Raw genomic sequence first — 21,145 nt, forward strand, 5'->3', positions numbered from 1 at the left:
ATAGTATATTTGAATCCACCCAAACTTCTGGAAACTAGTTCATAAATACTCTTATGAAACATCCTTTACTATATGCTTTACTTATCAAGGGATACCGAATCTTTACTGTTTTAAAAAGTACATCTGAATTAACAGAAGACATATCTCTCATATTTTAAAATATGTAATTGAGATAATACAGTGCAGACTTTTCTTCAGCAATATAACTTTCTGGTATTTTCGAATTTACAAAGTTATAATTCTTCTCTGGTAGAGCTTGAATTATTATACAATAATTCCTCCACCCCCAAAGTAAACACCATCTCATGAAATCTCGAAATGAGTTGGTGAGATACCAGGACAACTGATACACAGTTCCTTAATATCTAACATATAGATCACTTTCATAAATCTTTCTTGAATATCTTCTAATGTTCCTATTTGATTACATCTCAGATAGCTCCCACTCAATAGCAGATGTCTGGTTAAATAATACTTTTAACCTCTGATAGTTTGGAGAGTTACCTAGTTGTGACTTTTGTATTAGTCTGAAGCTTTAAGTTAAGACTAAGTCATCAACATAGCAGACTAGTACTTGAAGTGAAAAATACATGCCAGAGATAAAGTAATCAAAATTAAGATACCATAAAATTTTATGAGGATTAAGAATTCTAGGTTCAAATCATTCGAATAGACTGAACTAGAGTTCTTTATCTTATTCTCATAATTCTGATAAGCTATACCTATCCATGTGAATGGTTAGATTTGCTTTTCAGTAGTGTTCTTAAGTATCTATCACAAGTATCAACCTGATGAAGATGGGTATAGAACTTTAAAATTCTCCCACTCAATTAAGGTAGTGTGAAACTTTTCCAAAGAACTTTCATAGGTATCAAACTTTTACTTACAACAGTAAAATCGAAATGGAACATACAATCAAGATCAAGAATTTATATTGATAATAGCTAACTCATTATATTACTTCCATGTTTAAAGAAAATATGTGTCACATAGGGAATTGTGGAATAGACTCCACCCCTAAGTATATACATATAGCATACTATTGGATAACCTCCACCCCTAAGTATATAGAGATTATGATCCACCCCTAAAGGTTGTAAAGATCATTATTCTCTAAGTGTGATAGAGTTTATGTGGAGTTGAATACTATCCAGAGTTCATTAGATATAAAAGATCGTTGAACTGCATAGTTTTCTTAACTTTTCTCCACCCCTATCAGATCAATAGATCCTTTTATTAAACAAATTCTTAATAATTGTAGTAGAATGAACAATTATTAATAAACATAGAAATAGTTTCTAGTGTTTATTTAATATAACTCTATGAAGAGTTGTAAATATTATAGAATTTGCATCAATAATAAAAACACTTACACATACAAACATATAAATATAATGTGGTAATAATTGATGAAGATAAATAAATGAAGCTCATTCTCATAAATTGCAATGGTTGAATTTTGAAAATTAAAAGCTTTATGAATAATAATAATAATAAAAAAAAAAATGTATTGCAACAATATGAGAAAAACAGGGATAAATATCCCTAACTACAATTTGAAATCCAAATTGTCTTTAAACTAAAACAATTAATTCAAAAATAAATTGAAGAGCTTCATCTTCATCTGGACGATTTCACCCTTCGTCCAGCTTTCTGATCCAACTCATCTGAGTTCAAGTAGCTTGGCCTATACGAAGAAGAAAACAAATAAACAAAGTTAGTCCAGAATCATAAATCCAATTGGATAATAATTCACTAAAACTCTTAAAGTTTATAGATAAAAATACCTTGTTTCTTTGCAAGAAGTTTAGGACACTGGGGTTTCCAATGACCTTTTTCATTGCAGTAGAAACACTTTCCTTTAAGTGTAGCATCACCAGAAGGAGCAGCCTTTTTAATCTTCATGGCTTTTGTTCGCTTCTTGGTGTTCTTCCACTTCTTCTTCGATTTGGGCTTCGAAGCAAAGGCAACATTTGCTTCAGGTTTGTTCGTCCCATTACCATTCCCAGGATTGTGAGGTTTACTCCCTTTCTTCTTGGGTCCTCCAATCAAATTTTCATACGTTGGAAGGTCATTGACTAATTCATGAAAGTCAATTTCCTTCTTATTCATGACATAATTTGATGTGTATGGTAGAAATGCTGGAGTCAGGCTATTCAAGATAAGACTTACTTGAGTAGCACTGTCCATTTCAGCACCACGATCCTGGGCTTCTTAGAAATAACTTGACATTAGGAGAACATGGTCACGCACGTTTTGATGAGGTTCCATCCGTGCATTAATGTACTTCTTAGTCGCGTCAAAGCGTGACTGAAGTGATGCCTTACCGAATAGCTCATTTAACTTTGTCATAACTTCAGCAGCCTTCTCGGTTTTAGAAAACCGAGTTTTGAGGGTGTCAACCATGCTAGAAAGCATAAAGTATAGAGCTTTGTCATTTGCTTTCTGCCAACACTCATACTTTTCTTTCACAGCTTTGGAAGCATTGTCCCCAAGCACTTCAGGTGACGGCTCAGTTAAAACAAACAAGGCACTTTCTCCTATGAGAGCAATATTAATGTTCTCATTCCATTTATTAAAGTTAGATCCATTCAGCTTGTTTTTCAGTCAACAGTGATAATATGAGATTCATTTTGATAATACAGGATACTACAAAAATAATAGAAATCAACAAATAGAAATTAATAATGGTTTAACACAAAATCAATTCAGAAATTATAAGCACATAGCAAGTAGGAATGATATGAGAAAATACATAAAAAATTCAATCCTAAATAATTTCCAAGGTTTTCAAAAAACTGATATCAGTGTCCCATTTAGGCGAGAGTCAAAGCTACCATCCATTGAATAGAGTTGTCAGCTCATCTAAAATGTTAAACATTCTAGCAACCTTTTATTCGATCAAGATTGGAATCCAGCGTTGTCTCGTTTAGGCGAGAGTCAAGGCTATTCTATCTTATGAGCTTCTACCATTGTTTCGCAATTTGCAAGTCAAATATGGTCGCCACCATTAGGGTGATCTATACCATATAAAACACTTACAAACTACTTATCTTTTGAGATTAAACGGTGCGAAATTGCTAATGAACGTTCCTCCATTAGGGAGGATTACTCACTAAAACAAACGCGATGTAAAACCCACAATGGAGATCGAATATCTTAATAATAATAAAGCTCATTCTTTAAAATGTATTTTCTTTATTATTCTAATAAATAAATTCTCATTAAATTCGAAATTTAGAATTGAAATTCAAAAATAAGAATTTAATATAATATTTATAAAATTATACTTAGATGGTGATTGAAATAAAATTAATTATTTCCATCTTAGTAATAATCTTAAATATAAATATTAAGGAAATTAATTTAAGTTGAATTAAATTAGATTAATTAGCAACTTAAAAATTTCCTCGAGAATATATTTATTGAGTTCGAAAATTTAAAGTATAAAAACTATACAATTTTCGGAAAAATAATGAAAATTAGAAAAGAAATACTTCAAGCAAAAATATCACCTATCTAGATTTTCTTTTTAATAGTTAATTCAATTTCTAATAATATATATATTTTAAATTCATTTATTTTAAATTAATCAATTAAATAAAAAAATCATTGATTTGAGTTGGTCCAAGAATTAATTAAAATAAATAATTAATTTACAACTCAATCTATTTTTCAAGATAAAAAAAAATCAAAAAATATTGCATAATTAAAATGCAAATTTCGAAATTTATTAATAAAATAAAGAAAAATATATATTTTGAAAATTATTTAAATTTAAGTTGAAAAATTAAATTTCAACCTAAAAATAATTTTCTATTTAATTAAGTGTCATGAAAAATAAATATTTAAGTATCATGATGAAAATCAACTTAGATATTTAAATTTTTCAATTTAATTAAATGTATTAAATTTAAGAAATAAATAATTAAGTGTAGAGAATGCTTAATTATTAATTTCTAGTTTAATACTAGAAAAAAATATACTTAAATAAAATTGTACCAAAATTAATTATTTAAATAATTAATTTCACAATGTATAAAATTTTCCTATTTAAATATTAGAAATAATAAGTAGTCTAGAAATAACTATCTAGAAAATATATCTTATTTGACTAAGTATCTTTTCAACAAAAATTTGAAAAATATCTAATTTAAGTTGTATAGAAAAAATCTAAAACTTAAATAATTTCAAATTTAGATTTAATTAAATATCAAAAATTAAGTTATAACTACTTAATTTGAAAATATTCCATTTTAAGTTAATATTCGAAAAGATATTAACTTAAAAAATATCTTAAGAATCTTTAATAACTAATGCCTAGGATTCCTCAACTTAGTTTAAAATTTAAATAAAATATTCAAATTTAAGTTAGATAAGAAAAATCAGCTGATATAACTGATTTATAACTTAAACAGAAATATTTAATTAAATAAGCTCCAGAAAGAATCTAGTTAGTTAAAATTCTATATTTAATTAAATACAAGAAAAATACAAATAGTTTGTCTAGAAATAATATCTAAACTAAAAGTGTTTTTCTTAAAATTAACTTTAAAATATTAAAATAAAAATAAATTTCATATATTTTAAAAGTTAATTATGTTGCCAATTCAATTTTATTAGGTCAAACTAATATAATTAACCTAGTACAGTTACTTAAATCAAGCAAATGGGCCTTCACAATTGGGGTAGTTCATGTGAGGGGGTGCTGGGTTCAGTATGTCCTACCCACTTCTATGGCTCCCAACTCTCACACAAGGCCCAAAAGAGAGGAATTTAACCTTAAAATAAATAACTGTTATTAATTGAATATGTCCAATAAATAAATGGACCTTAAATAAAATCTATCATAAGGTGATATTTTATTTAGCAACAACCTATATGCATCTATATAATAAAATAAACACATAGGCTCACACAGGTACACACTTGGATGGATCCTATCATGTTGCTAGGTCATACACAGATGAAAGAAGATTGTAAAATTTACCTGTTACAAATTATTAACTTGACCATGGGAGCCATGAGTTAAAATCAGATCATTGGATCTGTCAACAAGTTAACCATGGCTATTTGCAATCAAGTAATAATAGGTTTTGAAAACTTACACACAAGCTAAAACCATATACTCCTGCAACAAGGTTAGCTGGATAGTTGGAAGTAGGATTTATTTAATTTTAAATAAATAAATTTCAAAAAATAAATGAAATTTAATTTTCGAAATTTTTTTTTTAAAAAAAATTTATTTATTTTTCAAAAATAAAAAAAAAATATTATTAATTTAAATTTCGAAATTATTAAAAAAAATATTTAAAATTAAACCTACAATTTTGAAAAATTAGGTTTCAACTAACCTAAATATCATTTCAAAATTTGCTAAAATATCATTTCAAAATTTGCTAACTACTTTTAAAAATGTTATTTTATAAATAAAAATTAAATAAAAATTAGAAAAGATAAATAAAATATCTTTTTCAGATTTTAAATTTAATTTAAATAAATAAAATAACAAAATTTAAAAGTTAGCAAAATATCTTACATCTATTTAAAATTACATGATTATAGTTATCTTATTTTAAATTTAAATAAGGTCAAAATATTTAAAAAAAAAATAATTTAAAAAATTTAATATCTGACCTTAAATTTAAAAATAAGATAAGATATAATCAAATTTAAAAATAAGATAAACAATTAAGCAAAAAGATAGATATTTACTAATTTCAAATTCAAATTACACTAATATCATAAGTAAATTTTAAAAAAAAAAATTAAATTAATTCATTATGATAATTAGAGTTGAATTAGGAATAGTAAATCTATAAATACAAAACTACACAAAAAATCGGAAGTTAATTCCATGAAAAAGCATAAAAAAACGAAGAAAAACGAAAATTTTGGGAGCTGTACGGACAATATGCCAAGCATACTATCCGCGCGCGCGTCCCTCGGTGACAGCCGAGAAACCTCGGCAGAACAGGGGAGGTTGCAGCCTCTTGCGCGCGCGTAGTGAGGCTTCAGACATGAGATCCGCGCGCGCATGAAGGGTTCAGACAGCAAGCTTGTCTGAATCCGCGCGCGCATGAGTGTGCACAGCCCCCTTATCTTTTTTCGAATCTTAAAAAAATCATAACTAATTCAAATTAAATCGAAATTGAATTCTGTAAAAAAGTAACTTACTTAATTTTTTCCATACTATCCAATAAAAATAATTCCATAAACAAAATTTCAATTATTTTTCACGAAAATTCACAAACATCAATCAATCATCAAATAACACTCAATACAACACGATACCATCCAAATAACAAACAATCGTTTTAAAGTCCAAATTTCTTACAAGCAAATCAATAACCATGGCTCTGATACCAGTTGTTGGATATTATTTTACCAGGATCTTAGATCTCTTCACAAGTATGTTGATTAACACCCTAAATATGAACTTTCTAAAACGATGAAATAAACACATATAAAGTTTAGGAAACCTTACATTGGGTGCAGCGGAATATAATGACTCCTTCCGTTCAGATATCTAGCCCTTGATTCCTTTCTGTAGCAGAGCATTATCAATATCTGAACCTGGATCTCTTTGTTAATTATGATACTTTGTATGGTTCAATTAATAAATATGATAAATGACAATATTATTTAATAATTATTTATAGTTATTAAATAGTTAGAATTGGCATCTAAATGGTTGAATTAGAAAATTGGCATTTTTGAGAAAATCAGATGCAGAAAAGATAAAACTGCAAAATTGCAAAAAGTGAGGCCCAAATCCACTTGTATAGGGCCGACCACTTTTGTAGGGAATTTAAACTGATATTTTCATTATTTTAATGCCAAATAATTCAAACCTAACCCTAGTGGAATGCTATAAATAGATAGTGAAGGCTTCAAGAAATTTACACTTAAATTTCACACTTTTCTTTTGACTTTTCATTCAGAAAAAACTGAGCCTCTCTCTCTCTCCTTATCTTTAGCCGCCACCTTGCTCTCTTCCTTCCCTCTTCAATTTCAAAATTCTTAGTGTGAGAGTAGTGCCCACACACAGCAAGTGATACCTCAATCATAGTGAGGAAGATCGTGAAGAAAGACTTTCAACAAGAAGGAGTTTCAGCACTAAAGAATCAGAGAAAGAGATCCAGGTTCAGATATTGATAATGCTCTGCTACAGAAAGGAATCAAGGGCTAGATATCTGAACGGAAGGAGTCATATTATTCCGCTGCACCCAATGTAAGGTTTACTAAACTTTATATGTGTTTATTTCATCGTTTTAGAAAGTTCATATTTAGGGTATTAATCAACATACTTGTGAGTAGATCTAAGATCCTGGTAAAATAATTTCCAATAGTTCCTTCTTTGTTCGGAAGGCCTTTCTTGCCTTATCCAAGAAGCAGAGAGGGCTGATAGGATTCACGGGCTCAAGTTTGGAAAAGAGGGTATCAAATTATCCCATCTCTTCTTCGCAGATGACAGTTTCATATTTCTTGATGCAACGCCTTCGGAGGGCATAAATTTGAAAGCTATCTTAGATGAGTATTCCATGCTCTCGGGTCAGAAAATTAACTTCACTAAGTCAGAATTATGTGTTGGCAGCAAGATTAAAAAGGGAAATGGCGAGCATCTTGCGGCTGAGATTGGAGTCAAACTAGTGGAATGCCACACAAAGTACTTGGGGATGCCAGCTTCAATTGGAAAAAGAAAAAAGGAAGTATTTGAGGACATTCGTTCTAAGATTAGAGCCAAACTGCAAGGATGGAAAGCCAGTCTATTCTCTCAAGCGGGAAGGGAAATACTTCTCAAAGCAATAATCCAAGCGACCCCTTCTTATATCATGAGCTGTTTCCGTCTTCCTAAGGAATTAATAAAAGATATTCATGCAATGATGTCCAGGTTTTGGTGGGGCTCCTCGGATTCAAAACATAAAATCCATTGGGGGAAATGGCACAAATTATGCAAGCCTAAGGAGAAAGGAGGCATGGGATTCAAAAACTTGGAAAAATTTAACCAATCCTTATTGGCGAAACAAGGTTGGAAAATTTTACATAATCCTCGTTCTATGCTGGCTCGGGTGTTAAAGGCTTGCTACTTCACCAACTCTAGCTTTTTGGAGGCTAAAATAGGAGGATTTGGATCATTTGTTTGGAGAAGCATATTATGGGGTAGGAAAATCATAGAAAAAGGAATAAGATGGAGGGTTCTTTCAGGAAAAGACATTCGTATAAATGAAGACAAATGGCTTCCCCGTCCTTTAACTTTTACATTGCGTACTCCGGCAAAGGTACCTAAAGGAACCACGGTGGATACACTAAAGGAGGTGAATGGAGATTGGAATCAGGATCTAATTAAAGAGTGTTTCCACCATGATGATATTCCTATTATACTAGGAATGGCTCCTTGTAATAGAAACCTCAATGATGACTTTGTGTGGCACTTCACTCCGGATGGCTTGTATACTGTAAGTAGTGGCTACAAGATAGCTGATGCAAACAACTTCATTGCAGGCCCCTATTCAGAAGCAACAACAAAAAACTGGTGGACTGGAATTTAGAAGATCGAGGCCCCTCCTAAAATCCAAAATTTCACTTGGCGGCTGTGCAATGGCTGGCTCCCTGTGAACACTGTCTTGAAGCATCAGGGAATGAACATTAATTCCAGTTGCTGCTGGTGTGGGAAAGAGGAAGAAACCATTAAACATTACTTATGGTTTTGTCCCTCTTCTAAAAACATTTGAAAGAATTACTCAATATGGAGGATAATAAAATAGAGCAAAGGTACCATTATTGATATTCTCATTCATATTAAACAGCAGGTTTCTAAGGAGGAATTTGTTTTTTTCATTATTATGTCTTGGCTATTGTGGAACCGAAGGAATAAGAAACGACTTAACCACCATGTCCTTTCGAACGAGTCTTGGACAAAATGGGCTCAAATGGAAATAGACTACATGATGCACAATGATCTGTCTATAGACAGATGCAAGATCACCCCTTCAACTAAGCATATTGGTTGGGAACCTCCCCTTTGGAGAGCTTTTGCATTAATTGTGATGCAAGTGTGCTTTGTACTGAGGCAAGAATCGGTCTGGGAGTGGTTTTAAGGACTCATACTGGTGAGGTTGTTGCTGCAAAAACTCAGTATCAATCAGGTGCTTTTTCGGTGGAGTTGGCTGAAGCATTAGCTCTTCGAATGGGAATTTCGCTTGCTGTTCAAGTTGTAGCAATCCCTTTCATCATTCAACCAGACTGTCTTCGGGTGGTTAAGTACCTCAAGGGAGATTTCAAAGCAAAATCTGATTGGGGGCGCTGCTGGAAGAAGTTCGTGAATCTCCAGATTTCATACACTGCTTGGCCGTGACTCACATCAGCAGACAATGCAACTTGGTTGCCCATTTTTTTTGGCCAAATTGGCTAACTCTTCTAATTGTAATAAGTTGTGGTTGGGGAATTACCCTTCTTGTGCGTCTGCCTATATTTTGGCGGACTTGCCAAAACTTTTGTAGTTGTTTTTTGATTGAATATATATCTTTCAAAAAAAAAAAAAAAAACTCCAAATTTATATCACAATAAATACATTACTTTTATATTTACTTTTAATTATTTTTAATATTTTATTATTAAATTTAGTTATTACATTAAATTATAAATCTTTTACATTTAATTTTATTGTCTTATATAATAAAATTAATTGTAAAATTATCATTATTATTTTTTTTTATATTTTTGATAAAAAGATTGATTCAACACTAAATTTTATAATTGTATATTAGAACTCAAGTTAATGATTAATTCAAATATATCATAAAATTATTTTTTTTATTAAATATTACACATTTGTTACATCACCCTTTGGTAAGGGGTAAAGATTTGAGCATATATCAATTATTTTTTTTTTTTAAGAGAATGATATAACTTCTCTTAATTATTATGAATTTCATTAATTTATTATATTGAGTTTTAGAAAGTGATATTAGAAAATAATTTAATTGCTACAAGAAGATAACAAAAAACCGATAGAAATGGGTATTCAGAAATAAATTTCCATTGTGTAATTACTCATGTAGAAATCCGCACGAAGGAAAATCGAAAACCGAGGAAGGGCATAAATGTAATTGCAGACCAACCACGGAGTGCATTTACAATTGGCGGTACACAAAACAAAACAAAAATAAAAGAGAGCGAAACCATTTTAACATTTCACAGTTTGGCGCCAAAGTTATCAAATTAATAAACAAACATGTTCATTGTTAAGGTAGAAAAGAGAGATTGCGGGAAAAAAGGCTTCATTTTGAGGAAATCAAAATTCCCGCCTATTCAATCCCCCACTCCCCACCCTATACAAAACCCTTCTCTTCTCTTTCTCTCCACTCTCAAATTCTTCACTCTTCTTCTTCTTCCAGAGAGATAGAGCGAGAGAGACACTCAAACTACAAACAATGGCCGTGAAAGCACCCACCCCAGATGCGATTTCAACTATACTCGCCAATCCTTCGCCCGACACCTCCTCAGAGATGCCGGACATCGTTGTCCAAGTCCTCGATCTCAATGCCAAGGGTAACCGATACATGTGAGTTTCACCGTTTCTTATTTTAATTCCATTTCTTTTAATTTACAGATGGGTCTTCATAATTAGTACAGGCTATGGATCTTTTTCTTATTTGGGTTTTCTTTTTATTGTAAGTAATTATCTGGGTTACCTTTTGGTTGGTCCGCTCAAATGGGTTTTGTTTGGAATTTCTTGCTAACAAACCAAAACTAATAGATTACGTCTGACTTGGATCCATTCTTGTAGGTTTACTGCCAGTGATGGAAAAAAGAAGCTGAAAGGAATTCTACCATCACATATTACTCCTCAGGTTATCTCAGGAGACATTCAGAATCTGGGTCTTATTCGTATCCTTGATTATTCTCTCAATGACATTCCAAGCAAATCAGAAAAGTAAGCAAATTCCAGATCCCTTTTTGAAAGTTCTTAATTTGGTGTTTTGTTCTTGTTTTAATCTGGGCTGTGTGAGTTTTTCACCTCAGGTATGTAATTGTTACCAAGTGTGAGACAGTTTCTCCTCCACTTGAAGTAGAGATCAAGGAAGAGATCAAGAGTGAAGGAGTTGGCATTCTCTTGAAACCTAAACAAGAGGATGAGATCAAGAGTGAGGTGAAAAGAGCGGATGCTGGTGTTTTCTTGAAGCCTAAGCAGGAAATCATTTCTAAATCAGCTGCTCAAATCGTTCATGAGCAGCATGGAAAGTGAGTTTTTTTTTTTTCCCTTCTTTCCCCCGAGTACTTCACCATGTCACATTTTCTTTTGGTTTAAAACGTGTGATGCTATGTGGAAAATCTTGTTGTGGCGTGTGCTTATGATTTTTATTTTATTGTATATTTCAGTATGGCTCCAGCTGGACGGATGGCCATGACACGCAGAGTTCATCCCCTTGTTTCTTTGAATCCTTATCAAGGCAGTTGGACAATTAAGGTCCGGGTTACAAACAAGGGTAACATGCGTACATATAAAAATGCTAGAGGTGAAGGGTGTGTGTTTAATGTGGAGTTGACAGATGAAGAAGTAAGCAATCTTTTTTGTTTTGCTATATGCCCAAAATTGTGTAACTGGTCCAGTGCTTGATTTTGAATCTTATGCTAAATTTTGCAGGGAACCCAAATTCAAGCAACTATGTTTAATGAAGCTGCAAGGAAGTTTTATGATAAGTTTGAATTAGGGAAGGTTTATTATATTTCAAAGGGAACTCTTAAAGTTGCTAACAAGCAGTTTAAGACAGTGCAAAATGATTATGAGATGACTTTGAATGAGAATTCTGAAGTGGAGGAAGTAAGCAGTGAAGCAGCATTTGTTCCTGAAACAAAATTTAACTTTGTCCCCATTGACATGTTGGGTCCTTATGTTAGCGGGAAGGAGCTTGTTGGTAAGAATCCCTTCTTGACGTTGCTTTTGAATTCATGATTTCCATTAATGATTTATCTAACATGTTACTGCTGTTGCATGTTCAGATGTTGTAGGTGTTGTTCAAAGTGTGTCTCCAACAATGAGCATCAGAAGAAAGAGTAACAACGAAACTATTCCAAAGCGTGATATAACAATTGCTGATGAGAGGTAACCCTCAATACTCCTTCCTGACTGTCTATTATTGTTGCTAACAATATATTTAATTCTATTTCTGCCAAGATGCCTTACACTGCTTAATTGAATGCAGTAAAAAGACAGTTGTTGTTTCATTGTGGAATGAGCTTGCAACAACTGTGGGCCAGCAATTGTTGGATATTGCTGATCAATCTCCTGTGGTTGCTATTAAGTCTCTCAAAGTTGGAGATTTTCAAGGTACTTTTAGGTTTCACGATTGAAGACTTTCCATTTTGGCAGTCATTCAGTAATTAATGCAGGTTAGAGGTGCCTGTGCTTAGTGTCATTTGACTTCTCTTGCAGGTTTGTCTCTGTCAACATTAAGCAGAAGCATGCTAATGGTAAATCCAGATATACCAGAAGCCAAGAATTTGAAATCATGGTAGGTTACTGTTGCGTAAGTTATTGTTATATCTTTATGGCTTCTTGTATTTACTGATTAATATCCTTGATTTGTTTTCAGGTTTGATTCTGAAGGTAAAGAGGCCTCATTGGCGTCTGTTGGCAGTGGTATGAGCCCTTCAGCTAGGAATGGAGCAAGATCTATGTACAGTGACAGAGTCTCGCTGTCTCATATAACTGAAAACCCATCATTAGGCGATGACAAGGTATTATACAGTTATCATTTATTCTTTACTGCAAAACATATAATTATTTAGCTTAGGACTTGGTTAATGTTATTAAATAATGACATGGATTTGTCTCTTTGTAGCCTGTTTATTTCAGCATCAGAGCATATATTAGCTTCATCAAACCTGATCAGACAATGTGGTATCGTGCTTGCAAAACCTGTAACAAGAAAGTCACAGAAGCTATTGGTTCTGGTTACTGGTGTGAAGGATGCCAGAAGAATGATGAAGAGTGCTGCTTAAGGCATGCCTACTCATACCTGTCCTTATAGCGATATGTCAGTACAGCTTTATTGTGGTTCCTTTGACTTGCTAACAGTTATTTTTCCTTTACAGATATATTTTGGTGATAAAAGCTTCAGATGCAAGTGGTGAAGCTTATGTTTCTGCATTCAATGATGAAGCAGAAAGAATCATCGGTTGTTCAGCAGACGAGCTTAATACACTGAAACAAGAGGTATATCGTGTTCTGAAAATTTCTACTTAGTTTATAAGCCTTAATATGAAAAAGTGAGCTGATTTAATATTTCAATCTTACCATTTTAGGTGGGAGAGGACAACATGTTTGAACAAAAATTAAAACAAGCTACCTGGGTTCCTCATCTTTTCCGGGTCAGTGTTTCTCAAAACGAGTACAACAATGAGAAGAGGCAAAGGTTAACAGTCAGGGCCATAGCTCCAGTTGATTATGCTGCTGAATCAAAATTTTTGTTAGAGGAGATATCAAAGATGAGAGCTTGATGATAATGTTAATTTGGTTATCTAATGAAGACACCGGTCTTTAGGCTTTAGCTTATATACTTTCCCCGTAAGATTATGGCTCCATTTTGCACATTTAGGGGAAGTCTATTTTATCATAGGATTTTGTTGTGTACCTTTGCACAGTTTCTGTCTAATATTCAGATCAAAACAAATGGTTAGCGGGTTTGGATTCTAGTTATGTAAAAATTAATTGATTTTCTTATATTATCTATCTTTGGTAAAGATATTGCACATGAAATGATAATTTTGTTTCACCTTAGAAAATAAAGGTAGTAAAGAGATAATAATTTCTATGCGACAAATCTACTGATTTACAAATCACTTCAAGATATTACATAACATATCCGTATTTGGGAAGATATTAAAAATAGCTAACGCAATTCCGAACTATAAACTATCCTCTCTTGGAGATAATTATTTACTTATTTTTATTCAATCACAATATTAATTTTTTTATAAAAACTTGTGCTTCATTAGTTTTGTGGCGAGTACAAAGCCAACAACTTACATGGAAGGTAGATGACTATTCTAAGTTAATTCATTATCTAGTTCTAAACCTAGCTTAGCAACTTTGTGAGCCAACTCATTTGACTCCCTACCAACATGACTAATAGTTAAGTTAGGATTGAACGATAACAAGTTCTTAACACAAATTAATATATCATCAAGTGGACTACTATTTCAGCTACAAGATTTAAGTTTATCCACAATAGTTTTACAATCTTTTTTAATAACATCTATGGGAAGAAGATGAACATTTGAGCCCATGGCATAAAGAATTGCCTTTGCTTCAGCCACTGTAGGAGGAACACTTCCAACAAAGGGTCTTGAGAATCCTACTTTAACCTGGTTCAACTCATCCAAAACAATCCTAATGCTATGTTTCCTGCTTTGGAGATCAATTGCTGCATCAGTAAAAACTTGAAAAATTATCCTTAGAAGAGCATGTTAAGGGCCTGGTATGCACAGGAGTAGAAACACTTGACTGTTTGTTATGTTGTTGTGCATCCAAATACTTGAAGAAAAAGCTAACACACCAGTCAAAAACCTCATCAGCAAGCATGTCACTATGTCTATAAAAAACATTGTTTCTCTGATTCCATATAGCCCACAAAAAGCAGTATAAAATACAAACATAATCATTGTCAAGAACATCTGTAATACTCATTAAAAACATATTAATATCAAGGTGTTTATAATTATAGTAGTAAGTCACAAACCTTGAAGATTTCCAAGCTTTCCTCGATCTAGAGCATTCCAACAAAGCATGCTGAATAGTTTCAGGGCAAAGCTTGTAAAGGGGACAAATGGGAGAGTCAATAACATGTTTCTGAAAAAGGGAAGAGGCAACAAGAATATCATTTGATACAACTCTCCAGACAAAGTGTTTTATTTTTGGGGGAACTTAAGAATTCCAAATCTTACTCCAAAATATTTTAGAATCATTAAAAGATGAAGAAGAGGGGATATCTTATTTAGAGAGAGCCAAATGATAGGAAGACTTAACACTAAAAAGACTAGAACTCTCCCTAGACGAAATAAGATCATCTTTTCCATGGTGTCCAGTAACAGGTACCTCAAGGATATCATTAACAAGAGCATCATCAAAATGTCTCTTAAGTTTAGGCAGATCCCAAGATCCAGAATCATCTATGAAATAAGAAAGCATACATGAATCAGGAGAACCATTATCCTTATACAGCAGAAATTTATTATTAGGTATCCAATAATCCTCAAAAGTCCTAATCTATTCCCCATCCCCATTCTTCCAAATGATACCAGAAGCCATCAGATCTCTTCCCCAAAGAATACTTCTCCAAGAGTAGGAAGGGTTATGATCAAGAGTAGCCTCAAAAATAGAGGAATTGGGAAAGTAGCTAGCTTTAAGAACCAGACCGAGCAAAGAGTTAGGGTTTTAGCAAGCATGGCTTGGTAAATTGAATTAAAGAAAGAAAACCAAGTTCTCCCAAAAATTTGGACTGACAAAAAAATTTCTAAGATTTCCAACAAATTTTTTTAGAATCCCTAGAAGAACCCCACCAGAATCTGGCCATCGCAGCCTCAATTCCTCTGCACAGCTTGACAGACAACCTAAAACAAGCCATCACATATGCAGGTATAGCTTGTATGACAGCCTTGAGAAGAATCTTCTTACCAGCCTTGGAAAATCACTTAGCAGACCACTTCGTGAGAATAGAGAGAACTTTATCTTTAAGAAAAGAAAATGAGTGATATTTAGATCTAGAAAGACATTGAGGGAAACCTAAGTATTTACTAATGAAAGTTCTGTCTTCAAGCATGTACTTGGTTATTATACTTTCTTTCTTTCTAATAAACAGAATATCTGCTTTTTGATCCAACTATGACGACAACCTTTAGTAATTTTATCAATAAATATGTTTGATCACCTTTGCTTTGTAGAGGTCCTCATCATACATGGTGTGTTATTACTTATTAATAACAAATGGCATGTCTTTTTTCTTATGGCGATTTTGTCTCATTTAGGTTTTTATGGTTAAGATCATAGGGCAGTTAAAGTTGATCTCGATTTTAGTAATAACTGGTGTCAAGCGTTTTATGTTGCATTTGGAAAATTATGGTGTAATTGAAAGTAATTACACAATTTGATAGTTTATTTGACTATGTAAGAGAAATTTGTAGCCAAACCTCTTTAAGTTTCAATTAAATTTCAATGTTAAATGCCAACTAAGATGCCAAGTGGGATTGCTATTGTGTACATTTATTTTTTAATTGCTTCCTTATAAGTTATTTTAGAATACAGTTTAATTATTATTTTTTTTTTTTTTAGTGTAACAGTTTAATTATTTTTATTTATTGAATAACAAAATAATTTTTAGTAAACCATGAAATGTGGTTGGTATATTTAATTTTTTAGTAAAGTTTGTTTTTATTTTTTATTTTTAATGTAACTCATAGATACTATTGGGTTTCCTTACAAGTTATTTTATGAACTACTAAAATTATTATATAAAATAAGATTATTTAGAATATATATTGTAAAATCTAATGGTAGATAAGAAAATACTTTTTAATAACTTATAAGGTTTTTTTTTCTTTGAAAAGTAAACCTATAAAGTTGATTGATATATTAAATTTTGTTTAAGTTCAAAAATTAATTACTTGCTTTACTAAATATAAAAGAAATTAAAATGTTACTTTTACTTCTTGTCATTCTTTTGTGATGGCTAAAAACATATGCTTCTCACATATTAACTTGGTCACTTCAAAGTGTAGATCATAATTGTACAACTCTTGATACCAAATAATTACTAATTAAGCCAAAAATATTTCTTAAAAGGTTAAAAAATAAAGGGAAATTTGCGGCAAAAGTCCCTAAAAAGTTCACGTTGATACAGATTAGTCCCCAAGGTCCAAAAATAGCGGCAATAGTCCTCAAGGTCACACTTTTTATTTGTCCGTTGGTCTCCAAGTTAACAGAACCGTTAAACCCAATTCAAATGCCACGTGTCAAAATATTATTGGTGGATATTATTATTTTAATTTAAAAAATAAAAATAAAAATTAATAAATAATTTTAAAAAAATTTCTTTTTTTTTTCTTTTTTTTTTCTTTTTCTTTTTCTTTCTTTTCTTCTCTTCTTCTTCAACCCAACCTAATCAGCCACAAAGTGTGACCAGAGCACCACCACAACCCACAACCCCAACCACAACCACATCCCGACTGCTAACTCCGGCCAGCCCTAACCCCACTCCAGCCCCGACCCCAGGATCCCAACCACAACCCCCGACCACATAGATCTCGATGCACAAACCAAAAAGAGGGATTTGAAGGAGATTGTAGGTAGTTTTTGGTCTGTAGCTTCGATTTTCAGCAACCATTTTCCTCCACCGCACACTTCCCTATTTCACTTGGCCCCACTTTCATTATTTTTATTATTATTATTATTATTAAAAATAAATAAAAATAAAATCAGAGAACCATTGGAGTTTGGGTTCCATTCATTCCATTCCATTCCATTGGCTTTCTTCTTCGATTCCACTGAGTTTGAGTTATCAAAACTCCAATCAACATGGCTTCTTCCCCTCCCACTGATCCAACCACCGGAGCTTCGTCTTGACAAAAATGGACGCACGCCGCAGACTCGCCGTTATCTCAGCGCACATTTGTTCAACCGGGTCGAGTTTTCATCAGCCCCGACTCCAACCCGTTTCTGTTTCGGGCTCCGGCTCGGTTCCGATGCCGATCGTGGAAGTCTCTCAATGGAGCATGCGTCTTTTGTAGGATTATACGCGGTGAATCACCGGCTTTTAAGGTTTTCTTATTCATATAAATGCAAAGTTTTTTACTTAATTTTTGTTTTTTTGGGGTTATGAAATCTAAATAAGACTTGTGATTACGTTAATTGAAATTGAGAGTTGGATAATTGTTTGGTTACTGTTAATATATTTAGTATAACATGAATAAATGTTCTGAGATTCAATTTTGGTACTTGGTATATAGAATTTGCTGTGTTTATTTTTTGAATTGATATGACATGGAACAATCTTTCTTTTTAGGTAATTGATCTTCAATGTTTTATTATTTGCTGAATTTGATCTTCAATGTGGTTGTGGTTGGGGTTGTGATCTGGTCACACTTTGTGGCTGATTAGGTTGGGTTGAAGAAGAAGAAAACGAAGAAGAAAAGAAAGAAAAAGAAAAATAAAAATAAAAGAAAAAAAAAAGAAATTTTTTTAAAATTATTTATTAATTTTTATTTTTATTTTTTTAAATTAAAATAATAATATCCACCAATAATATTTCGACACATGGCATTTGAATTGGGTTTAACAGATCTGTTAACTTGGAGACCAACGGACAAATAAAAAGTGTGACCTTGAGGACTATTGCCGCTATTTTTGGACCTTGGGGACTAATCTGTATCAACGTGAACTTTTGCCGCAAATTTCCCAAAAATAAATATAAAATATAGGTAGAAAAGGGAAAAAGAGGAAGATATCTCATGCGTGGACTTTTTTTTTTTTTTTTGAAAAAGATTTCACCTTTTCTTAATTAATGAACCTCAAAAATAAATCTTATATATAAGAACTCGGAAAAAATTGATATACACGTGGACTAAATAATTTACAAACTTTCGGTAATAAATGTCAAATTTTTGTTGAGAGAGGTAATTTTTTCTAATAAAAACGCAACTAAAATTATTTAGAAATTAATGAGATGATCAATTATATCTTACCTAATATATAAAATGGCTATCTAACTTATTTTGTTGTGCACTTAACAGATTCTTGTGTATTTAACAGAATATACCAAAAATAAAGTTAACTTTAACAGACACAACTCATTCTATTTACAAACATTATTCACAATCACAGACCAAGACAACTTTTGCCATTCTCAAGACATCCATTCGTACAAGAACCCATTCATTCACAAAGTCATAAATTATAAATGAAACAAAGAGAAAATTATCTTCTCATTAGTTTAAAAAGAAATCAATAGCAAACTTTTTCTTTTCTTTGACACTACTATCACCATTACAGGCCAGTGAGCCCACCGCCAACCATTAACGGCACCGCCATCGACCACCACAAAAACAACCACAATTTACTTCAATCAATCTCAAATTCAGATTCAAACACAAACTAAAATGAAACAGAAAAACAATATCAGATACAAAACAAGACAAAAAAAAGCCCCAATCTCAAATCTCAAACAAGAACAACAAATGAAGAAAAATAGAAAAAGAAGAAAAAAAATCACTAAACCTAGATCTGAATCGCTCTCCTCTCCCGCTTCCACCAACCTGTACGACGAACTTTATCACAAATCTCCATTGATGTCGGCCACAAAACGGAGGCTACGAATGGCCGAAAACACGTCTCACACCATTTCTCTCTCACGCAATTCTTTGTCAAGACAATCGGAGTAGCACCGACTTCGCAATTCCTCTGCCAATCATCTCTGCGAGAAGAGGGAGAAAAGAAGAAGAAAGAGAGTACCGATAGAAAAATTAATTTTAAATTTAGGGTTTTTTTTTTTTTTACTCTTTCTTTATTTTATAATATGTTTTTAAAATTAATAAATTTAGTTTTGAAAATGATAATTTTAAGTAAATGCAGAATCTTATTTTTAAATTTTATAAAAATCACTTAAAGATAATTTTTTTTTTAAAAAAAAAATTAATGTTACAGAAAGATAAAATCAAACATTTCGGTTTTTAAATTATTACATAATACTGCATTTAATATTTTTAAATTATATTATTATTAAATTTTTCTATTTGTAATATTAATCTTAAAAATGATAAAATTAAACAATTTAGATGCCACAATGTGAGTGGACCATATATATGATAGACTCTTATTAACACAAAGGTAAATTATTTATTTGAATACTCAATTAAACATAAAATATTATTTATTTCATTTATTAAATTTAACTAAAATTATGTACTTACTTTACTACATCAAAATAAAATCGAAGCTACAATTTTTAAAACTTGGAAAGATATATTCATGTATTAATGGTATTACATGAGTAATGCACATGTTACTAAATCAGATGACCATTTTAAATATAAAGATTATCTATATTAATGGATAATAATCTCTACAACAAAAATATAAAAATTGATAAAAAAGGAAGATAAAAACTAACAATCGGAGTACAAAATAGTCAATTATAATGATTTGGACCCCTACATGTCTTCAAAAGAAGAAATTGGTAATTTAGTTTTAATATACTAATAATATTTTCCTTCTATTTAAATTTCTTATTAAATCTAAAATATTTTAACATTCAAAATACGGATATATTAGCGGTTGCAATATAAGTCAAGTCACCAAAAGATATGTAACAACAACATATGGAATAAAAAGAATCCAAAAAATATATCTCATTAATAAGAGGTAAGAAAAAACTTAGATAAACTAAATTTAAACTTCTATTAAAATAAATTAAATTATATTATTATATTTAAAGAATTAAAATAACAACCTTATGTAATATTTTTAAATAATTAAACATCTAATCTGAAGAAATAGAACTTAAACTTACGTAATATGTAATATAATATTTTATGTAAATATATACATAAAACTTATAAATAATATTTATATTATTATATCAAATATTTTAAATAGAAAAAATACATTCACAATTGAAATGCATCCATTTAGTACAAGAATATATACTTAAATAAATGATAATAATACTAACTTTTATAATTTATTTTTCAAAAAAAGACTAAATATATTGAAACGGTTTCCAATGAATTGTTAATAAAGTGTTAAATAATACAAACTTATGTTGATCAAGAGAAGATGAAGACTCAAAGATACAAGAATTTCAATGTATACTCTATTGAATAAGCGAAACAAGAAAAAATTATTAAATCTTCATCTTAAATTATAAATTACATATAAGTAATAATTTAAAAATTATAATAAAAATACTTATCTTATGTATTTTTTTAAATGGATAAAAGAATTGTTAAAAAAAAACTCAAAAAAAGATAAAACGTGCCTTGCACGTAGTTGCCGTCTAGTATATATATATATATATACTAGTAAAAAGCTACGTGCGAGTCATGTATACTAAATTTTATGCTAGTTTTTTCTATGTTATTTGAAAGT

The 21,145-nt window shown here is 31.3% G+C and overlaps 2 protein-coding genes across 5 annotated transcripts; one reads left to right on the forward strand and one right to left on the reverse strand.

Moving 5' to 3' along the window:
* The first annotated feature begins 10,204 nt into the window (after window positions 1-10,204).
* On the forward strand, window positions 10,205-13,795 carry LOC115710251 (replication protein A 70 kDa DNA-binding subunit B). The gene is made up of 12 exons (XM_030638606.2): window positions 10,205-10,567; window positions 10,793-10,939; window positions 11,029-11,247; window positions 11,386-11,563; window positions 11,651-11,921; window positions 12,007-12,109; window positions 12,210-12,334; window positions 12,440-12,518; window positions 12,600-12,744; window positions 12,849-13,009; window positions 13,102-13,222; window positions 13,312-13,795. The coding sequence occupies exons 1-12, from the start codon at window positions 10,437-10,439 to the stop codon at window positions 13,504-13,506; spliced, it is 1,875 nt and encodes a 624-aa protein (XP_030494466.2). The 5' UTR covers window positions 10,205-10,436; the 3' UTR covers window positions 13,507-13,795.
* A 176-nt stretch (window positions 13,796-13,971) lies between these two features.
* LOC133035838 (uncharacterized) lies at window positions 13,972-16,343 on the reverse strand. Of its 4 annotated transcripts, XR_009686960.1 has the most exons (3): window positions 15,568-16,302; window positions 14,748-14,857; window positions 13,972-14,555 (listed from the first exon to the last, which is right to left on the reverse strand). XR_009686960.1 is itself a non-coding variant. In XM_061112218.1 (2 exons), the coding sequence occupies exons 1-2, from the start codon at window positions 14,887-14,889 to the stop codon at window positions 14,209-14,211; spliced, it is 366 nt and encodes a 121-aa protein (XP_060968201.1). In that variant the 5' UTR covers window positions 14,890-15,976; the 3' UTR covers window positions 13,972-14,208. The 4 variants fall into 4 exon arrangements, 1 of the variants encoding a protein (XP_060968201.1); XR_009686958.1 differs by having other exon boundaries at window positions 14,748-16,343; XR_009686959.1 differs by having other exon boundaries at window positions 13,972-14,620; window positions 14,748-16,343.
* Between the last annotated feature and the right edge of the window lie 4,802 nt (window positions 16,344-21,145).

Source organism: Cannabis sativa, chromosome 3 (genome assembly GCF_029168945.1).
Source record: "Cannabis sativa cultivar Pink pepper isolate KNU-18-1 chromosome 3, ASM2916894v1, whole genome shotgun sequence".
Lineage (NCBI taxonomy): Eukaryota > Viridiplantae > Streptophyta > Magnoliopsida > Rosales > Cannabaceae > Cannabis > Cannabis sativa.

What these genes read in the sequence shown, in the direction of transcription:
- LOC133035838 (XM_061112218.1), bottom strand. Translation starts at nt 14,889, where the DNA reads ATGATATTCTTGTTGCCTCTTCCCTTTTTCAGAAACATGTTATTGACT. An exon ending in AAAGCTTGGAAATCTTCAAG is followed by an intron (nt 14,433 to 14,747) that starts GTTTGTGACTTA and finishes TTACTGATGCAG; the next exon opens with CAATTGATCTCCAAAGCAGG.
- LOC115710251 (XM_030638606.2), top strand. Translation starts at nt 10,437, where the DNA reads ATGGCCGTGAAAGCACCCACCCCAGATGCGATTTCAACTATACTCGCC. An exon ending in GCCAAGGGTAACCGATACAT is followed by an intron (nt 10,568 to 10,792) that starts GTGAGTTTCACC and finishes CCATTCTTGTAG; the next exon opens with GTTTACTGCCAGTGATGGAA. An exon ending in CATCATTAGGCGATGACAAG is followed by an intron (nt 12,745 to 12,848) that starts GTATTATACAGT and finishes GTCTCTTTGTAG; the next exon opens with CCTGTTTATTTCAGCATCAG.